At 44.6% G+C, this 19,043-nt stretch overlaps 2 protein-coding genes across 10 annotated transcripts in view; one reads left to right on the forward strand and one right to left on the reverse strand.

Annotated features, from left to right (window-relative positions):
* IDNK (IDNK gluconokinase) overlaps positions 1–14,747 on the reverse strand; it is a 60,920-nt gene extending 46,173 nt beyond the window's left edge. The window contains exons 1-4 of one of the 8 annotated variants that reach the window (XM_059924541.1): positions 14,603–14,725; positions 13,743–13,894; positions 10,260–10,290; positions 9,752–9,834 (exon numbers count right to left, since the gene is read on the reverse strand). In XM_059924541.1, the coding sequence (XP_059780524.1) occupies positions 9,752–9,787 (36 nt within the window). In that variant the 5' untranslated portion in view covers positions 9,788–9,834; positions 10,260–10,290; positions 13,743–13,894; positions 14,603–14,725. Of the gene's footprint in view, positions 1–9,751; positions 9,839–10,259; positions 10,291–13,742; positions 13,895–14,598 lie in introns of all 8 variants that reach the window. The other 7 variants (XM_059924538.1, XR_009503629.1, XM_059924542.1 and 4 more) reach the window with 7 other exon arrangements.
* A 205-nt stretch (positions 14,748–14,952) lies between these two features.
* Positions 14,953–19,043, forward strand: part of FRMD3 (FERM domain containing 3) — a 375,352-nt gene continuing 371,261 nt past the window's right edge. The window contains exons 1-3 of one of the 2 annotated variants that reach the window (XM_059924545.1): positions 14,965–15,039; positions 15,709–15,856; positions 17,168–17,299. In XM_059924545.1, coding sequence (XP_059780528.1) covers positions 17,192–17,299 — 108 coding nt within the window. In that variant the 5' untranslated portion in view covers positions 14,965–15,039; positions 15,709–15,856; positions 17,168–17,191. Of the gene's footprint in view, positions 15,040–15,708; positions 15,857–17,167; positions 17,300–19,043 lie in introns of both variants that reach the window. The other variant, XM_059924546.1, reaches the window with a different exon arrangement.

The following is a 19,043-nucleotide window of genomic DNA, read 5'->3' on the forward strand; positions in this document are numbered from 1 at the left end:
ATATCTTTACTAATTTTTCTTGTCTGTTTCGTGTATCTTTTGTCTGTTTTGATGTTTTCAAGAGAGTTGTTTTAAATTCTCCCATAGATTAAGAATTGAGTTTTCCCTTCTGTCTTTGTGTATGTCTGAAAATGTCTTCTGCTCTTACTCTTACGCATTTTAAATAAGATTTCAGTTGGTAAAGAATTCTTGGTTGACAGTTATTTTCCCTCAGCAGTTTGAATACTTACTCACTGTCTTTAGGGCTCTATTGTTGTTGAGAAGTATCTCTTGTTATATTGGGCAATCATTTAGAACATATATTTTCTCTTTGGTAGCTATAGGTAGAAAATAAACCTCTTTGTCCTTGATGTTTTACAGTTTTACTATTTATCCTGTTCAGGACTCATTTTATATATTCAGTCTAAGGAAACTGTTAATTATCTCTTTGAATATTGCCTTTCCCCCACTTATTCTATTCTCCTTGGATTCCTTTTAGCTGTTTGAGAAACTTATTTTATTATACCAGTCTCTTAATTTTTCTCGAATATTTTTCTAGTTATCTAGCTCTCTTATTCACTCTGGGTAATATCCTCTAGTCTGCCTTCTAATTCACTAGTTCTCTCTTCAGCTGTTTCTAGTTTATTGTTTAATCCATCTATTGATAATGAAACATTATCAATAAATTTTTTGTTTCTTGTCTTTCATTTGATTCTTTTAAAAAAAATTAAAGTATAGTTGATTTGCAATATTGTATTATTTCATTTGATTCTATTTCTTGGAGTATGACTTATTCCATTTGTGCTTTTTTGCTGATTCTCTCTCATAGTGGTTCATTTACTTGTATAGTTTGTACTTTTTGACTGCAGGTGCATCTTCAGATTTTTTTTCCCTTGTAGGAGTGCTGAGTTTTGGAAACATTTCCATAGGTAGTTTCACCAATTCCAGACTAGTATTACATTAATTTTTCAACTTGGTCTATGTCATATGAAGTGAATTGGGTGTAGGAAAGTCTCTGGTTTTCCACCTGTGGTCCAGGGGAGACAGCCAGATTCTTTGCTGCTTCTTGAATCTAGTGAGTGGAGATATTTGTAATCCTCACTCAAATAAAGTCTTCCTTTAAATACTTTATGCAAGTCCTTGCACTTAGTTTCAGGTCCAGTTCCATGCATCATATAGGCCTCATCTCCCATCTCTACAGGGGCATCAGAATCTCAGTCCCCAGCCTCCTGGCTTACATGCATTTCCAAAACTTGGGGGAAGAGGTTATTTAGGTTTAATTAAACCTTGCCACTTTGATTCTGGCACCTGAGAATTTCTCATATTGCTTCTGACCTTGGTTAAGCCCTTGGCTATGCCCCCCCTGCCCCCCCACCCCAAATCTTTTCCACCAGGAGCCTTTCAAGTTCTCCAGCTCTGGGTGAGCTCCTTTAGTTCCTGAATATCTCCCCTGGGCTCAGGCTTTCCCATTTCTTATTCAGAGTAACTAAATACTCAGTAAGTGAAAGGTTCATTCCACCAAGGCCTTCACTCTGTACTCAGCAAACTAAAGACCCTCCAGTTACTCGGACCCACCCTTGTCAGGAAGCAGAAGAGGATTTTACACACACACACAACACACACATATATTTAATTTTTTCATATTAAATAAAATTTTTAAAAAGCATGTGTGCTAATATTGGGTTGAGGTTCCTGGAAGTTTTACTAGTGATAGAATTTTTTAAGACTTTACCTCTATGGGTACTTCCCTGATGGCACAGTGGTTAAGAACCCGCCTGCCAATGCAGGGGACACAGGTTCGAGCCCTGGTCCGGGAAGATTCCACATGCTGCAGAGCAAATAAGCCCATGCACCACAACTACTGAGCCTGCTCTCTAGAGCCTGTGAGCCACAACTACTGAGCCCGCGTGCCACAACTACTGAAGCCTGCGTGCCTGGAGCCCATGCTAGCAATGAAGAGTAGCCCCCGCTTGCTGCAACTAGAGAAAGTCCGTGCGCAGCAATGAAGACCCAACGCAGCCAAAAATAATAATAATAAATTAAATAAATTTAAAAAAAAAAAGACTTCGCTTCTATGTACACACTAGTCGGCCAGAGACCACTTAGAAGTACAAATGCAACAGTTACAAAATCCACACAAGACACAGATCAAATGACAACTATCACCTAACTTACACAAATAATAAAACAACAGCTATTAATACATAATTCACAGAAATTATTACTCAGATTACAACAGCTACTACAATGTGCACACATTGTAGCTCAAATGTATTTAATGAATGAAACATTTGTTTATGTTAGCACTTGTCTGACTGTAGTCAGTAGAATCATTGTGGTTATTTCTAAACAAAGTAACAAGATAATGAGGCTTACCAGCTCCAGATTTGCAGACCACAAAGAACTCTGTGCTTTATGAGGAGACCTATGTGCTCTTGGAAAAGAGTGTATATGTTTAAGGTTTATTATTGGCAAGGTTTTCTAAGACATCATACTCAAAAACTAAATGTTCTGGAGAAGTCTATGAGGAGAAAAAAAGTTGTAGGAGTTATACTTATGAAACTTGAAATTGCACTGTAACGCAGTATTTTCTGGGCTTATGGCAGGGGTCCAGGAAGAAGAGTGTCAAGGATTATAGGTAGCGGGGATAATCAGATGGACTTACTGAGCTGTGCAGTATTTTATGATGGAAAATTGCCCATGGGAAAAGCTGCCAATTCAAGCACAGATTTGGATTTCCCCTTTCCTTCATCCATTTACAAGCGTTTGTTGTGTGCTTAGGGAGATCCAGACACTCTGCTCTGGGTGCTTTCTTTCAGTACTCTAGACATGATCACCCTAAGTTTAACTTCTAAGATTCCATTTGCACTCAACGTTCTAAATTCCTTTCTTTCCTGTACTCTCACTGTGAATAGCTAAGCTTTTCTATTATATTCATGAACTAACAGGGATGAAAAAGAGAACACAGTTAGTTATACAATGACCTTAAAAAAATTTTTTTTTAAACCTCTTTGGCTATATTTTCCAAAACAGCTCCTCTAATAGAAGGCTGTAGCAGAGCAGGGTGACTGGGCCTTAAAGACTCACACGTCAGCAGGGTGAGCAGTTTCCTACCTAGGATCCAGTCCTACAAAGATATAGTGCCTTTCAGGCCTGCAGGAAGGGCAGCACAGGCCACTTACTTGGTAAAGTGGTATACTAATCATTAAGGGGACTAACTTCATTGTGTGTTTTACATGTAAATGGGGGCATCCCATTTCAAGCTGCAGAAATGATGTCAACTTTTACAAAGTTAAGGAGTCTGCTTATAGCATATGGGGCCCACAGTGAGGTAACTTCCTAAGCACTTGGAAAAGAAGCAAAGAAGCTTGTTCTTTAAAACTTTAATTTAAAGAATAACACTTAATAGAAAGGGGCAGAGATGTATAAACTCATCTGAAGGAGTAAAAGTGACCCTCAGGCTAGCAGGACATCACTGTGATCCAACTACATATTTTTACACACATAAAGGAAGCACGTCTGTCCCAGCAAGGCTTGGTGGGTGTGAAGGCCCAGGGCAGGAGCACTACGGAATTAAACAGCAGAGTACTGACCAGAGGACATGTCTGGCCATAGGACTGAGTTCTGGTCATAGGACTTTGAATATCATATTCTCATTAGCAAATGTCCTCCTGTAAGGGGATGGATGGTCTCACACCATTAGAAACTTCAGCCCTAACTCTCCTACTCTTTTGATTGCATGTTCACTGAGAAACCTGATTGTATGTTGGCTTCTGAAATCGGATCCATGTGAGTGTTACCGGCCATGTGGCACTTAAATTTCTCCTTGTAAATTAATCAACTGGCATTCTGGTTTTATGCAGAAATCTTGTGAACCTGACTAGTGGGGTTCTCATATGAGACATGAATGCGTGTTCAATGTGTTGACGGTATCAGGCATTGAGCTGGCAAGACAGAGCCTGACTACCCTTGTCCTATCTGGGTAGGCAGACAGCCTTTTCCACAATACATCCCTTGTCACTGTACAAGTCTCTAGGTGAAACAAAATCCTGAGACTAGTGCCGTGGGCTGCTAACCCCCATTCAGCAAGAATGTTTGGTTTAGAAGAGGTAGTTGGAAGGTTCAGCGGGCCGAATGCTAATTCACATATTCAGTATTCACATACCTACTTAGAGTTCAAGGAGCAATTATGATGCATTAGGACTGATTTACAGATGCAAACACAACAAAAAAATGAGTTTTTCTTCTGCATGAGTAAAATGTTCCTAGTGGGTTTGGACGAACCAAGGAGAGGGGATAATTTGTTTAATTTCTAGTACTTTAGATATCTCTTCTTTCTTCACATTAGCAGAGGAGCAAACTTGTGTTCTGTTGTTTTACTTAGATTGCACATTTCCTCCAGTCCATCGGCACAAATCTCTCTTTGTACAGAGATCAATCTCTGTATTATTTTATGGATTAGGAAACAAATATGTTATGGTGTTAAGTTGGGTATTGACTTTATTATTCATTACATTTTCTGCATGCCTGAAACATTTCACAATAAAGACGAAACAAATTAAAAATAACGGAAGACATGTTTGGGTAATAAGCTTCCTATCCTATGTATAGGAAAATGGAACTTTACTTTGAATCCATGCTTTTTTATTGTTTTAATAGTGTCTCAATATGTGCCTTCATCAAGAATTAAGCATGTTGCATCACTTAGTCATAATAAAATTCCTCAGAAGCTCAACCATGAAAACTAATATTAGTACATGGAAACATTAAACTATTTAAACAAAAATGGATGCTATCAGACATTTGCCCAATCAGAATGTATGTCTGACCAGTTTATTCACTGCACCGGTAAGGTCTGGGTCCACCAGCCATAAAAACAATGAGAGAAGGTTGGAGATAAAACAGAAGCACTTTCACCTTTATTTTACAGAAGTTTCCAAGTATTGAGTCATAATTACACAATTGGGATCCTTCCTTGGAGGATCACATGGGGCCACAAGCAGAGAGTTTTTCCAAAGCAGCTCCAGAGGCTACCTAGACGCCCATGTGGAAACCAGAATTCTCAGACCTGCTGTGTAAAGCCAGGTGTCACCTGCCTCAAATACCCTTCAAGGCCTAGGCCCCTACAATGGATGTGCTCACCGAGGGCTGTGCCTCTCTCCTGTTCTCACCCTCACCCTTGCTTTCACCCTTTCTTGCTCCACTTAATCAACCCGGATTCACTTCTTGTAGATTATTTTTGTGTGTGTGGAGTATCAGGGCCTTAACACAGTAGAAAAAGTAGAGTCTTAGAGGTTAGAGAGATCCCCCTCACTCTGTGCCTTTGCTCAAGTTACTTAACTTCTCTGTGCCTCCCTTTGTTCATCTGCAAAATGGGGGAATCATACATAATACATTGAGCTGCTTTGGGACTTAAACAGGAACAGGAGTAGACTCCATTTTAAACATTACTTTTTGGCTGATTTAAGAGCTGAAATAAACAGCATTCATTTCCAACTTTGAATTTTGAAAAGACCTTTAATAAATAAATTTAGTATGTGGTGGGCTGTAACTCCACAAACAATGAATACTTAATATGTGCAAAGCACCATATCGAGCACTGGGGATATAAATATGAACGGTGCAGTCCCTGTCCTTGAGGGGGTCACAGCCTGAGGATGGGTATTTATCAATTAAACTACCCACAGGACAGTAATGAGGGCTCCAAGAAATATAAGAAGGGCTATGATAAGATAAGGGGAGAGAGCAATGTTGATCAGGCCCTAGGAAGACTAAATCTTAAAGGGTAAAGAGGATTTTAACGGAAGCAGGGCCTGTCAAGCAGAGGGAAGGGCAAGACTTGGCATATTAAAGATGGTTTACCAAGACTCTTGTCTAAATAGATGAGGCAGGAGCTCAGCACTGGTGAACAGGAGGTGTGGGAGTTGATAGGTGAGGAAGGTCAGGAGAAACTGTCAGGACTAGAGAGTCAAGACCTTGAGTGACCTGCTAAGGAGTCTGGACTTTATTGTTAGGGTCTTAGGGAGGACTTGGACACATGAGCTCCAAATTTTGTATTCATGTTTGTGAAGAAAGGGAATGATTGAGATCTCCTTTTCACAGATGCAGAAACTGGGGCAAAACAGAGGATATATTAAAGCAAATTCACTGACCTCTGTGTGTAAATAGTTACTACGGACGATATGGTAACTTAGGCAAGTCAAACACACAAAGTCTTAGGGGAAAGAGAGGAGGAAACAACGTAACCCAAATGAACATCCCTGCTTGCTGGATCTGATGTTCTAGGTCCCTTCATTCCTGATAGTCCTTACATGCAGGGATGGGGGGGCAGTGTATCCTGAGCCCCCAGCCCAGTGCTTAAGCACTTGGCCTATCTAGAGAAACAGTGTCTTCTGGAAGGGGATGATGGTTAAAGGGCAGGGCAGGAGCTCAGAGGAACAGATGGAAGATGAGTGGGCCCAGCATTGCTGGGGGAGGTGGAGAGAGGGCAAGGAAAGTAGGAGGGCAGGACAACGGGCAAGGGACTGGTTTTATCTGGTGCAAAAGTGAACTTAAGCCCATAGAGGAAAGAATACATGTAAAAATAATATATACCCCAAAAAAGATAAGGGGGAAAAACTCAAATTCAATTAGTAGGTATTTTTGGAAGATGAAACCAAGGGTGATGAAAATTCTGTGAAAGGATTTTTTGGCACTAGTCGAATTTTCTATACAGGATAAGTATTATATTTATAATCAGGGAAAAATTGTCAAAAAACCCTCTTTTAAATAGACTTTGAGGTTGAAGTCTGCTCAAGTGTCACCATACGCTGCCAGGACAGCATGAACCTGGCACATATGGGAGACTCACTGACTGGCAGCTTGGAAATTCTTTATTATTATCATCATCATCACGCTAATAATGTATTGCAGCCTGGGTGGCGTATCTTTCTATACCAGCGCTGTCCAACAGAGCTTTCTGCCCTGAGGGAAATGTCCTCTATCTGTGCCACCAAATGTCCTCTATCTGTGGCAGCCACCAGCCACATGTGGCTGTTGAACACTTGAAATGTGGCAGTGCAACCCAGGAACTGGAGTTTACATTTAATTTAACTGAAATAGACTTAAGGAGCCCTTGGTATATTCAACTCAGGTTCTTTCTCTTCATATCTTAGCCTTCTGAGCACAATACCCTCCCCAAACCCTCCTGAGACTCTTCCCCAAGGCCAACCGCGATGTCTGCCTCTAACACTCTAACTGATGTTCAGTACAGTATCTTTGGGATGGGGGACTGGTTGCCAGAGGAACCAGGAGGTCCTTGGTGCCAGCTCAGCTGTGACCCACACCTTCACTCTTAGACTCGCTGGGCTCTCATTAAAAATGTAAGCCATCTGCCATCTTACCTCTTTCTCTCTGCTTCTCTCTAAGGTCAGGCTAACTTGTACAGCTGCCTCTGAATATATTTAGTAACTTGTTGTGTTTCTTCCAGTAACTGATAACCTTTTCTTCTGTACAATAAATTCCTCTTCTGAATTCTCCTCCCCAGCCCCCCATCCATACTGCCCACTTAACAAGCCTCACTTGTGAACAAGAGGAAGGATGCTTAAATGCCATTTTAAAATCTGTCCATTTGGGTTGCTTTACTTTGTTCCTTATTTTAAGTTTCATTTGTACTTGCCAAGGAGAAAAATAAAATAACCCTAGCACAGTCACATTTTACACACTCCACAGAAATGGTTTCTGTTACATGTATGTATATATAGATAAGATATTAGCAACAACAATAAGAAGTGATATTTACTGAATGCTTCAGGCACTTCTCTGTGCACATGTTTCATAGTATCTCATTTAATCCCCCCAAGAACTCAAGGAAATAGGTCCTGTCACCATCCCTACTTCACAGGAGGAAAATGAGGCACAGAGAGACTAAGCCATCTGCCAAAAGTCACACAAGCTCAGTGGTGAGGCCAGGTTGTCTATATTATGTTTATTATCTCTCGTATAGTATCATTATTATGTTTAAATTATTACTCTGTATCCCTTTTTTGCTTCTCTCCTCCTGCCTTCTAAAGTCAGATGCTATAAACTTGATTTTGATGGTTTAACGTTTGAACTATCACAGACTCGAGGTGCACTCCCTGAGACAAGAGAAACCCTCAGAGTGCTCTAGAATTAGACCTAATATGGGTTAATGACTCCAGTCCTTCACGGCAGGACAAAGAGAAGAAAGTGGGGCCCAACTGGGGTGAGCCAAGGTCATAAAAGTGTAAACACCAGTGTTGCTCTTTGGCCAGTTCCATGCCATACCCGCCCTTTGGACACCCTCGGCACATGGGCCCAGCTAGAGCCCCTGCTCTCAGCTGCTCTGTGGACTCAGCCCTACGCCCTGCCCTCAGTCTCTCCTGGGTTACAGCTAATCACGCCAATGAATCCAGTTTGTGACTCTGGTTTGAGAGAGACCCTCTAGGAAAGGGCCTCATGACAGTGTATAAAGAAATGAGGTGCGGGGGCTTCCCTGGTGGCGCAGTGGTTGAGACTCCGCCTGCCAATGCAGGGGACACGGGTTCAAGCCCTGGTCTGGGAGGATCCCGCATGCCGCGGAGCAACTGGGCCCGTAAGCCACAACTACTGAGCCTGCGCGTCTGGAGCCTGTGCTCCGCAACAAAAGAGGCCGCGATAGTGAGAGGCCCGCGCACCGTGATGAACAGTGGCCCCCGCTTGCCCCAACTAGAGAAAGCCCTCGCACAGAAACGAAGACCCAACACAGCCATAAATAAATAAATAAATAAAATTAAAAAAAAAAAGAAATGAGGTGCTAGTCATTCATTCTTACACTCATTCATTCATTCACTCACAAATTTGCCACAAATATTTTCTGACATGTACTGTGTGTCAGGCTCTGCAGATGTATAATGGTTAATAGAAATGGCCATAGTGCCTGCCCTTTTGGAGGTAAAATCTACTTGTAGAGATAAATAGTAATCAAATTCTCACACCATCAAATGCCATGTTGCAACTGGGACAAGGACGATAAGGGATACAGTGCCATGAGAGTTTATTATAGGAGGTTTTACCTAGAAGTCAGGGAGAGCTTCCCTGAAGAAGGGGCATAGGAGCTGAGATGTGAAGCATAAGCCGGGTAACTGAGAAGAGGGCAGGGAAGTGCATTATTCCTCACAGTGGGAACAACAGATACAAAGGCCCTGCGGGGAGGAGCATGGTGGTAGAGCAACTGAAAGAGGCAAGGGTGGCTCCAGTGGATACAAGGAGGGGACGCGTGGCACCAAAAGAGACTGGAGTGGGACACGGTCAGTCTGGCCTGACCACGCACGTGTAGGAGTTTAGGTGTTTGGTCCTGACCTTGAGATCAGTGGGAAACCTCCAGAGGGCCGGAACTGAGTTTGCAAAGACGCCAGGGCCTGGCGAGGTGGTAGACTGATAAGTCCTAGGAAGAAAAGATGAACTTCCCTACATATGAGGCACAGGGGAGCCTCTGCCCTCTCAGGGATTACATTCTGCAGATTAAAATCCCTCAACAAAGTGTTCTGGCAGATCCTGCCGAGCTGGGGCAGAGGGTGGCATCACTGTTGATGCCAGTTTAGAGTTTAGCCGGGAGTTCAGGGCCAAAGCTAACATATGTGGTGGACCCGCTGTGCACCTGGCTTTTGGAGCACTGTACATGAGCGCATGACCCAGGAACTCTACTACAACAAGCACCGCAGGAATCTTAACCTGAGTCACCCTGCATCACAGGACATCTGTGTTGGAAGTAAAAACAGACAGCAAAGCTTACCTGGTCATTCAGAGGTATCCCTTTTCCCATCTTCATTCGATTTTCCTCTGGGTGATAGTCATCTGCATCGTAGAATTTCCATCCTAGCTTTAAGAACAAAGTGAAAGAGGGTATGTGGCAGGTAGTGCGGCCCACGTGACAGCCACTGTGGGGTTACTAAAACTAACGGGCAGGTACAGAAACAACCCTGCCGCCCTCTTCCCCACCAGCAGCCCGAGGAACGCCCCCCCCCCCCCGCCCACCCAGGTGCAGGAGTGGGGAGGGCTCTGAAGTCGCATCACGAATCCCGCTCCCTGGGCTGCTGCAGCTCTTGTTTTCATTCATCACTATTTATGATCACCAAGGAGAAAAACAAAATTGCTCCGGTGGGTTTCACAAGCTGCATGGAGGTGTCTGTGGTGAGTTTACAAACCACTCAGGCCAGAAGAAAAGGCAGGGAGGGGAAAGGGAGAGAAGCAAAGAGACAACATGATGGGACTAGCAACTGGGAGGCATTAGAACAGGTTACCTGGGATGCCAGCAGGGCGCCGACGGTGGATCTGTGGAGAGGACATAGATGTTACATGACTGCCCTTTCCCAGCCTGCGCTGTGCCTCTTCCACCCGAGGAGCCCTGGGAAGCAGAGGGCTGCCCTACCGGTATTAATCACCGACAACTTACGATACTGAAACTGAGACAGATGCTCCTGACCCTGGAGTCTAGAGCATGGCTTTAGTTCTCTCCAGGAATTTAAATGAAATAATTATCCAGTCATCACTAATTTTTCTCCCAAAAGCAATACATAAGATCTCATTAAACTCCTGAAGTTTTTTCCTTAAGTTTTCGGTCCCTGTTTTGTAGATAATTATTTTTTTGAGAAAAAATATTGAATTATTAAAGTGATAAATTCTACTGAGGATATTGGAGGGAGAGGTCTGACACGGAATTTAACCTCTAAGCACCCACACAAGGTTCAAGGAGCTCATAAAAGCATTAAAATATTGGGGCTTAAAAGGGACACACTTCAAATAATGGACATGGAGAATTACCAGCACTCATTATTAAGTCTGGGAGTTGAATGCTCTCTGTGCAATGCATCTAAGAATGATCTACCTGTTCAGACCCTAACAGGCTGCACGGTCAGTGAAGAGGGCTTGGGTCCTAGAAACTGAGGTCTGGCTACGGTCTCCATTCTGCCACTAAATGACTGTGTCCTCCTGTGTAAGTCACCTTGTCCTCTAAATCTCAGTTTTCTCACCTGTAAAACAAGGGAACTGAGCTACATTTATCCATTCACCTACTCATTTCACTCAGCCAATATCTACTGAGCACCTACTAGCTCCTAGGACATAATGCTCAGCCCACTGAGACTGGCCATCTTGAGGCTTACAGGCTAGCGCCGTGGGGTAGGGGTGGAGGCCGTCAGGCGATTAATTAGAAACGAAGCCCCTTCATGCTATCAGTTTCTGAAGTGTTACCCAAAATGCCAATCACTGAAGTATGAACTTCAGAATTTTTTACTGTATCCTCCTACCATTTCATCATGCCCTCTTGCCTAAGTTTTACATGCACTTTTACAATTATCTACTTGTTATTTTTGTTTAATTGCTTCACTCTTTAAAATTAAACGAATGTGTTAAACAAGGAAACTCTTTCCTTCCCTTATACAGGAAGCCACCCTCATTTGCCTTAAACAGGAGGCAACCAAAAAGATGTATACAGTGAAAACAAAGCATTGTGATGAAATTCTAGCTGGATACTGTTGCTTACCAAGGGTCGTCTCTCTTTTGTTAAGAAGGTATCAGGGAAGTTTTAAAAAGACACACTTGTACCAAACTGAGACCTGCTCCCGAAGGTAACCAAAGGATTGAGAGAACTGGAACCTCTCCCATTATGTTCACTCCTTTGGAGGCTGCATAGGGTGACATGCTGTAGCCTACGGGTGACTAAACCGTCCCAGCCAAACTCCAGGGCTGGTGAAATCAGCTCTGTGTACGACAGAAATCACACTTAAGACCAAGTTAGATGAGCCAGGAATGAACATGTCAGCCACCAGTCATAATTTAAAAAGAAAAGCTAACTAGATTGGGGTGTAGACGGGCAGGAAGGAGATAGAAAGAAAAGGAAAAACCACTCTAACCAAACTTCCTAACCAGAGGACAGCTGGACTGTTTGAATATGAACCAGGGACCCCAGCAGAAATACGGCAAAGTGCTCGGCTCACAGGAGACTGGTCAGGGCCGAACATTACAAACCAGTTTGGGGCCCAAATGTCTTCCAGTGGGTTGGTCTAAATCAGGATCAAGGAGACTTAAAAAGACAGTAGGCAGTAGGCTGGGGCACAGAATAATGAGAAAGGTATTCAAAAGGCCTGAGCTTGTTGCGACAGCAGGAAAAAGAAGGAAACACGGAAAGAAGCTGAGGGTGGCTTCACTAAGATTGTTAAAATATAAAGAAAGCTAACACCGCCACCCACTCAAATGGTTCCACTCATTCATTCATCAAGTCAATACATATTTATTAAGCACCTACTATGTGCCAGGCATTGTTCTAGACACATATGTCAATAAACAAAAAAGAAAAAGATCCCTTACATTCAGGTAGGGGAGGGAAGGCAATAAATATAATAAACTTATTACTTGACATTACTTTAACAGTGTTTTAAATGGGATCTTTCTGGTTTGAGACTATTGTTCTCTTAAGGTATTACCCCACCACTCCAAATGTTATGGAGTATATTTAAAAATCCTGCAGGGCCCTAAGAGGGGCTCATAAAAGTCACCAAAGAACTCAATGTTGCTACATCCAATGATCAATGTAATCAATTCTCAGGCATTTTATCTCTCAGTCCATCGACAACAGTTGACATTGACCTAACCATTAGAGGGCCCAGGGCTCAGTCCTTGGCCAGCTTATCCACACTCACTCCCTTGGTGTTCTGAACATCTATGTCTTTAAACATATCCACACACCGATGAGTCCTACATTTACACCTAAAGTCCCTCTCTCCTGAACTCGACTTGGATATCTGATTGCCCACTTGACAGATCCACCTGGATGACCAATAGGCATGTCCAACTCACCACATCCCACACTGAGCTCCTGAAATTTTCTTCCAAACCTGCTCTGCCTACTGCTTCCCCATCAGTCAATAGAAACTCTTTTCTTCCAGTTACCCAGGCCCAAAATCTTGAAATCATCCATGACTTTTCTCTCCTTCATATCCCACATCCAGTCCATCAACACATCTTTTTGGCTCTACTTTCAAAATATTCCAGCATATGACCACTTCTCTTCACCTGCATTGTTTTTCTGACCTCATCTCCCAATCACTCAGCCACAATGGCCTCCCTGCTAGTCCACAAGAAAGCCAAGCCTCAGGGCCTTTGCACTTGCCATTCCCTCTGCCCATATGCCCTTTCCTGGCTATCCACGGACTTATTTCCTCTCTTCTTGTAGGTCTTTCTCCAACACCACTTCCTCAGAGGAGCCCTCCCTCACTATCCTGCCTGGCTCTTTGTTCCATTTACCTTCCTTTATTTTCCCCTATAGCACCTACCGCTGCCTGGTGCACTGCACATGTATTTATTCCCTTACTGTCTCCCTCCCTTACTAGGATGTAAACTCTTTGAGGGCAGGGATTTATCTGTCCTGCTCACTACATGTCAGTGACATTGAGGAAGGATTGAGCTCGATAAACATTTACTGAATGCATGAATATCATAACCATATGACATATGGTACAGTCTCCCCTCATCTGACCCAAGACTTGGGTCGGTGGGCAGCACATGAACTGCCCAAGCTCACAACCAGACAGCAGTAGAACCAAGACCTAGGGCTCTTGACTTTTACTACATCACACCAGAGCGGCAGTTTTTCATTCTCTGAGTTCTTCAGTCATACACAGTGAGGGACTTTCTGGCTCTGTGTTTTATTTTAAATTTCAGTTCAAGATTCCCTGTCTTTGAGGCTAAAAATGCCACAATAATTTTTGGAAGCTAAACCTACCTACCTGGAGAAAGAAAGAGTCTTTAAAATACACTGGACCGCACAGGCAGTTCCTGATTCAGATCATCCTAGAAGGGTCTGGATAAGCCTTTGGAGGTTGTGATATTTTAGTTGTCTTTTGCTGCCTCTGGTGGAATGCTGCCGTAGCTGCCTTTTCTGATAATAAAGGGCATTGTCAGACTTTGGTCTAAACAGGAAGCCAAAGGCTTCCTCAGCCCCCAAGCTGGCCAGACTGGGCTGGGCAGAGGTTCTGTGGTATTCAGTGCTCCTCCCTGCTCACAAACCTTCAGGGGCCACTCTTCATTTTAACACCGAATCCTTCCAGTTGAAGGCGGAACACAGTAAATGGGAAGGTTGAATTCACTTTCCAAAATCTAATCAGAAAAGTCCAGGGCCCGGCAGGGGGGAGCTGGCGCGCTGTCCAGCTTGACAAAAGTCTGTAGGAGCCCGGGACGAGGCTTGCCCCTGCTCTGTGGGCCTTGCTCCCTTGCACGCTGTGCCCACACGAGGCCCCCAAACACGGGCACCTGTGACGGCCCGGGCCGCTCCAGGTGGCGCGGGGAAGTCCTTACTCTATTCGCGCCCCTGCAGGCGCCTCTTCACAAGGCGCTTTCGTTAAAGCCTCTGCCTAAATTTACAGACGGAGAGCCCGAGTCTGGGATGTGGCCCCGGGCCGGGCGCCCCGGGGGCGAGCAGGTTGGCAAGCGGGGAGAGGGAGCAGGTGCCCTGGGCCTCAGTTCCCTCATCAGCAAAGGGAAAGGACCCTCCCGTCGCCGCGGGCCCGGAACGCCGGCGGGTCTGGCCTCCGCCGCCCCGCGCCGCCCCTCCACTGCGCCCCCCGCGCCCCGGCCCGCCCGGACCTACTTCCCCGAGCCGCTCACGCCCATCACCAGCAGCGCGCCGGACGCCGCCATCGCCCGGAGTCCCGCTCCTTCCCGTAGCCTTCTGGGGCCGGTCTGCTCCGCCTTCCCAGCCACGGGGGGCGGAGCCACCCGCGACCCAGCCCGGCCCAGGCGGACCCCACCCCAAAGCCCCCACCAAGACCCCGCCCCAACAGTGCCCCACCCCTCATCCCGTCCCCAGCCGCCCGCCACCCACGCCGACACCTTCCCCTCCCCCTCGCGCCCCTTCCCCGACCAGACCCGTCCCACGCGAGACTCCGCCCCCATGCGCTCCGCCCCCAGCCGCCCCGCCCCCCGCAGCGCCCGGCGAGACCCGCGCACCCGGCGGCCCACCGCTTCCCCTTCCCCCCACTTCCACCCAGTTCTCGCTGCGCCCTCCGCGCCCGTTTCCCTCGTGCGGTAAGTGGAGCCTCCCGCAGGCAGGAGGGAGCCGGCCCCGAGTCCCTGCGCCTGCGGTCCTCCTCTCGTAGCCCCTCTCCGCTGCAGGGGAGCCTCACCCTTGCAGGCCGGACCCTCTGGCTCCTCCTTCACCAATGGAGAGAGCATTTATTTGTTTTTTAAATGTTGTAAAAAGAAAAAGCAGAAAATGAATTCACACTTTCCCGCACTGGCAGGCAACAAGCGTCCGTTCCCAAAATGATACCCCGTCCCGCATAGATAAATGGGTATGAATATTTTATGAAGTTGGGGTCATGCTGTACACGGTGTTTTGTAACCTGGCATTTTGTCACAATAATACAATACAAGGCAGATTTCTTTTGGTGTCAAATATAGACTGGCCCATAGTGGCATATGTCATGGCTCTGCTATTTAATCTGGTTCCTGTTCTCAGGTAAACTACTTAAGGGGAAGAAGCACCCTTTGAAGGGTCGTTTTGCTTTAAAACAATGTTAATTATGTGCCATTTAAAATACTTTATTAAAAGTACTTCCAATGACATTCTGCCCAACCTCCTTCGTTATCCAAGATCATATTACTCTGTGTTCTTGAAAACAATAAAGCTGACATAAAAGCATTTATCTAAAGAATATTTCAATTACCCCTGCACCGACTTTTTTTCTTATGTAGCTCAAGTGGGTGAAATTTCAGTGTTCCTGGATAGAGGTTGTACAGATGAAGAAACAGACCCGGAGAGAGAGGTGACACCTAAGGTCTTACAGTTCAGTTGTGCTTGATGAACATTTCTTGAACACCTGCCATCCGCAGGACTCCAAAGGTGAATACTGTTGCCCTCCAGGTGCTTCCAGGCAGGTAGGGGGATAGATGTATAAGCATTGCTGTAACCTGTGCTCTGCTTTACCAGTTTGGGTAAAAAAAAAAAAAAAAAAAAATAGAGTTCACATTTCTTTCAAAATTCAAACGCAGAATGGTTAGCAGAAATTCTGTTTCTTCTCCCCAGATGTCCCTCCCAAGATATGTCCAAGGACCTCATATTTTCTGTACTAGTCATAGTGGTGGCAAGAAACAACACACTCAAGTTGGGTTATTTGAAAAGGGTTCAGTAAAGGGGCTATTTACAGAGATGCAGGTGGGGTCAGTTAAAGCAACACAAGGTCCTAGTCTTAGTAAGTGAGGGGAGGTGTGAGGGGCAGTGGAAGGGAGCCTTCATTGGGCTAGGTTGAGGGGGGAGAGAGAGAGCCTGTGAGCGCTGTTCGGGTAGAGATGTCTGATAGGAAATGTGGCCTTAGGAAGAGAGATAGATAGACACCCCTTATTGACGCAACAGGGAGGGAATCAGGAGAATAAATGACCTCCCCTCCCCTGCTCTTTTTTTTTTTATAAATTAATTTAATTTGTTTATTATTATTATTTTTTTAAATTAACACTGATACTTTTTTTTAAGCCTGATTTCCTTTTTTTAAAAAATTAATTAATTAATTAATTAATTTTTGGCTGTGTTGGGTCTTTGTTTCTGTGCGAGGGCTTTCTCTAGTTGCGGCAAGTGGGGGCCACTCCTCATCGCGGTGCGCGGGCCTCTCACTATCGCGGCCTCTCTTGTTGCGGAGCACAGGCTCCAGACGCGCAGGCTCAGTAGTTGTGGCTCACGGGCCTAGTTGCTCCACGGCATGTGGGATCTTCCCAGACCAGGGCTCGAACCCGTGTCCCCTGCATTGGCAGGCAGATTCTCAACCACTGCGCCACTGGGGAAGCCCCCCCTCCCCTTCTCTTGCCCTTTGATCTCCTGCTAGTGACCAAACCCCACTGGCCAGTCCCAGCTGGAAGACAGAGAGCTAGAGAGTCTATTGAGTCCGCCAGTGCATGCCAATCTCCCGGACACAGAGGAGGGAAGAGAAGGTTGGAGGGTGTATCTGATGGGTCAAAGGAAAGCTATCCAGTACTTTTTTTCTCAAGAGTCAGTGAACGAATCCTCCTGTGCTTGCTTCCAGGACAGCAGAACTCAGAAATGACCCTAAGAGCTGAATTTCACATTTTTTGACTACTGAGAGTGCCACCTGCTGGTCCTGGTTGTCTCAGGGCTTCTCAGCTGTTGGGCAATCTGATGTTAGGTCCTGTCTATCTACTGCAGGAGCTGCTGTACTAACTGAGGCACATGGTACCCTGGAAGCCTGAAGAGACCCTCAGCAAGGCACTGCTTTCTGCTTGTGTTACTATAGTGACCCAAGTCCAGATCACTCCCAGACCGAGGACATCCTGCACTGTAAGTCTTATCTGGTAATAGTCGCTGTAGATAGGCTCCTGTATGCAGCTGCTCCTTCTACAGGGGTTAGGTGGGGTGCAGGGGGGAGCACCTTAATGCATACAAGCACTTCCCTAGGAAGCAAAGCATCTACCAGGATGGCTGGGCAGGGCAGATATTCCTGTAACAGTGGTCTCACATTTGACAAGTCTCATTAAGAAGAGGTTACATCAGCACCTCTTCCCTTCCAGATGGGTCCTTGATCTTGGTTTAATTTTGAGAATTCAAATAGATGCATGGAAGAGCTCCACAGACCAAATCCCATGTCTTTTTTTTTTTTTTAATATTTATTTATTTATTTATTTAATTTTTTGGGCTGTGTTGGGTCTTCGTTTCTATGCGAGGGCTTTCTCTAGTTGTGGCAAGTGGGGGCCACTCTTCATTGTGGTGCGCGGGCCTTTCACTGTTGCGGACTCTCTTGTTGCGGGGCACAGGCTCCAGACGCGCAGGCTCAGTAGTTGTGGCTCTCGGGCCTAGTTGCTCTGCGGCATGTGGGATCTTCCCAGACCAGGGCTTGAACCCGTGTCCCCTGCATGGGCAGGCAGATTCTCAACCACTGCGCCACCAGGGAAGCCCCCATGTCTTAATCAAGCCCCAAAGTAGCCTATTATACATTCTCCTGGAAGTAATGGTTGTGAACTTGCTTCACATCTTCATAACTAAAAAGGGTCACTCAAAGGGCCCAGAACAAAGTTTGCACAAAGGTAAAATGATTTTTGCTACCTCAATAGATGCAGAAAAAGCATTTGACAAAATTCAACATCTCTTCATGATAAAATACTCAACAAACTAGGAATACAAAATCCTCAACCTGATAAAGAGCATCTGTGGACCCCATGGCAAATGTTCTACTTAACGGTGAAAGACTGAATGTTTCCCCTATGATCAGGAACAAGCAAGCATGTCTGTTCTCATCACTTCCATTCAGCATTCTACTGGAGATTCTAGCCAGGGCAATTAGACAAGAAAAAGAAATAAAGGCATCCAGATTAGAAAGGAATAAGTAAAACTATACTTCCAGATTATATGATGTTGTATACAGAAAATTCTGAGACATCTACGATGACCCTATTAGAGCTGATAAATGAGTCCAGAAAGGTTTCAGGCTACACGATCAACATACAAAAAGCAATTGTATTTCTATACACCAGCAATGAACAATCTGAAAGGGAAATTAAGAAGAAAAATCCCATTTACAGCAGCATCGAAAAGAACAAAATAATTAGGAAAAAATTAATAAAAGAAATACAAAACTTATACTCTGAAGATGTATATATGGGATATTAGGAATTAAGAATACTCATCCTCCGCTGGGAGAAATGTAAATTGGTGTCACCTTTCTTGAAAGACAGTTTGGCATGATAGAATAAAACTGAATAGGCATATACCCTACAGTTCTGCAATTTTATTCCTAGGTTAACACTACAGGATATATGTACACAAATGTACAAGAAGTTGTGTTCATAATAGCTCCAAACTGGAACCAACCTGAATATCCATCAGTGATGAGATGGCTTAAATCATTGCATATTCAAACGACAAAACACTGTATAGCCAATAGTATGAATGAATTACAGCTATTGATACAAAGGCATATCAAAACCATAATGCTGATTAGAAGAATTAAATCTATGTAATTCCCATTTCTTGTTTAAAAACAAGAAAATTAAGCAATATGTTTATAGTCTAAGGATGTATACATGTA

Source organism: Balaenoptera ricei, chromosome 6, assembly GCF_028023285.1.
Source record: "Balaenoptera ricei isolate mBalRic1 chromosome 6, mBalRic1.hap2, whole genome shotgun sequence".
Classification (NCBI taxonomy): domain Eukaryota; kingdom Metazoa; phylum Chordata; class Mammalia; order Artiodactyla; family Balaenopteridae; genus Balaenoptera; species Balaenoptera ricei.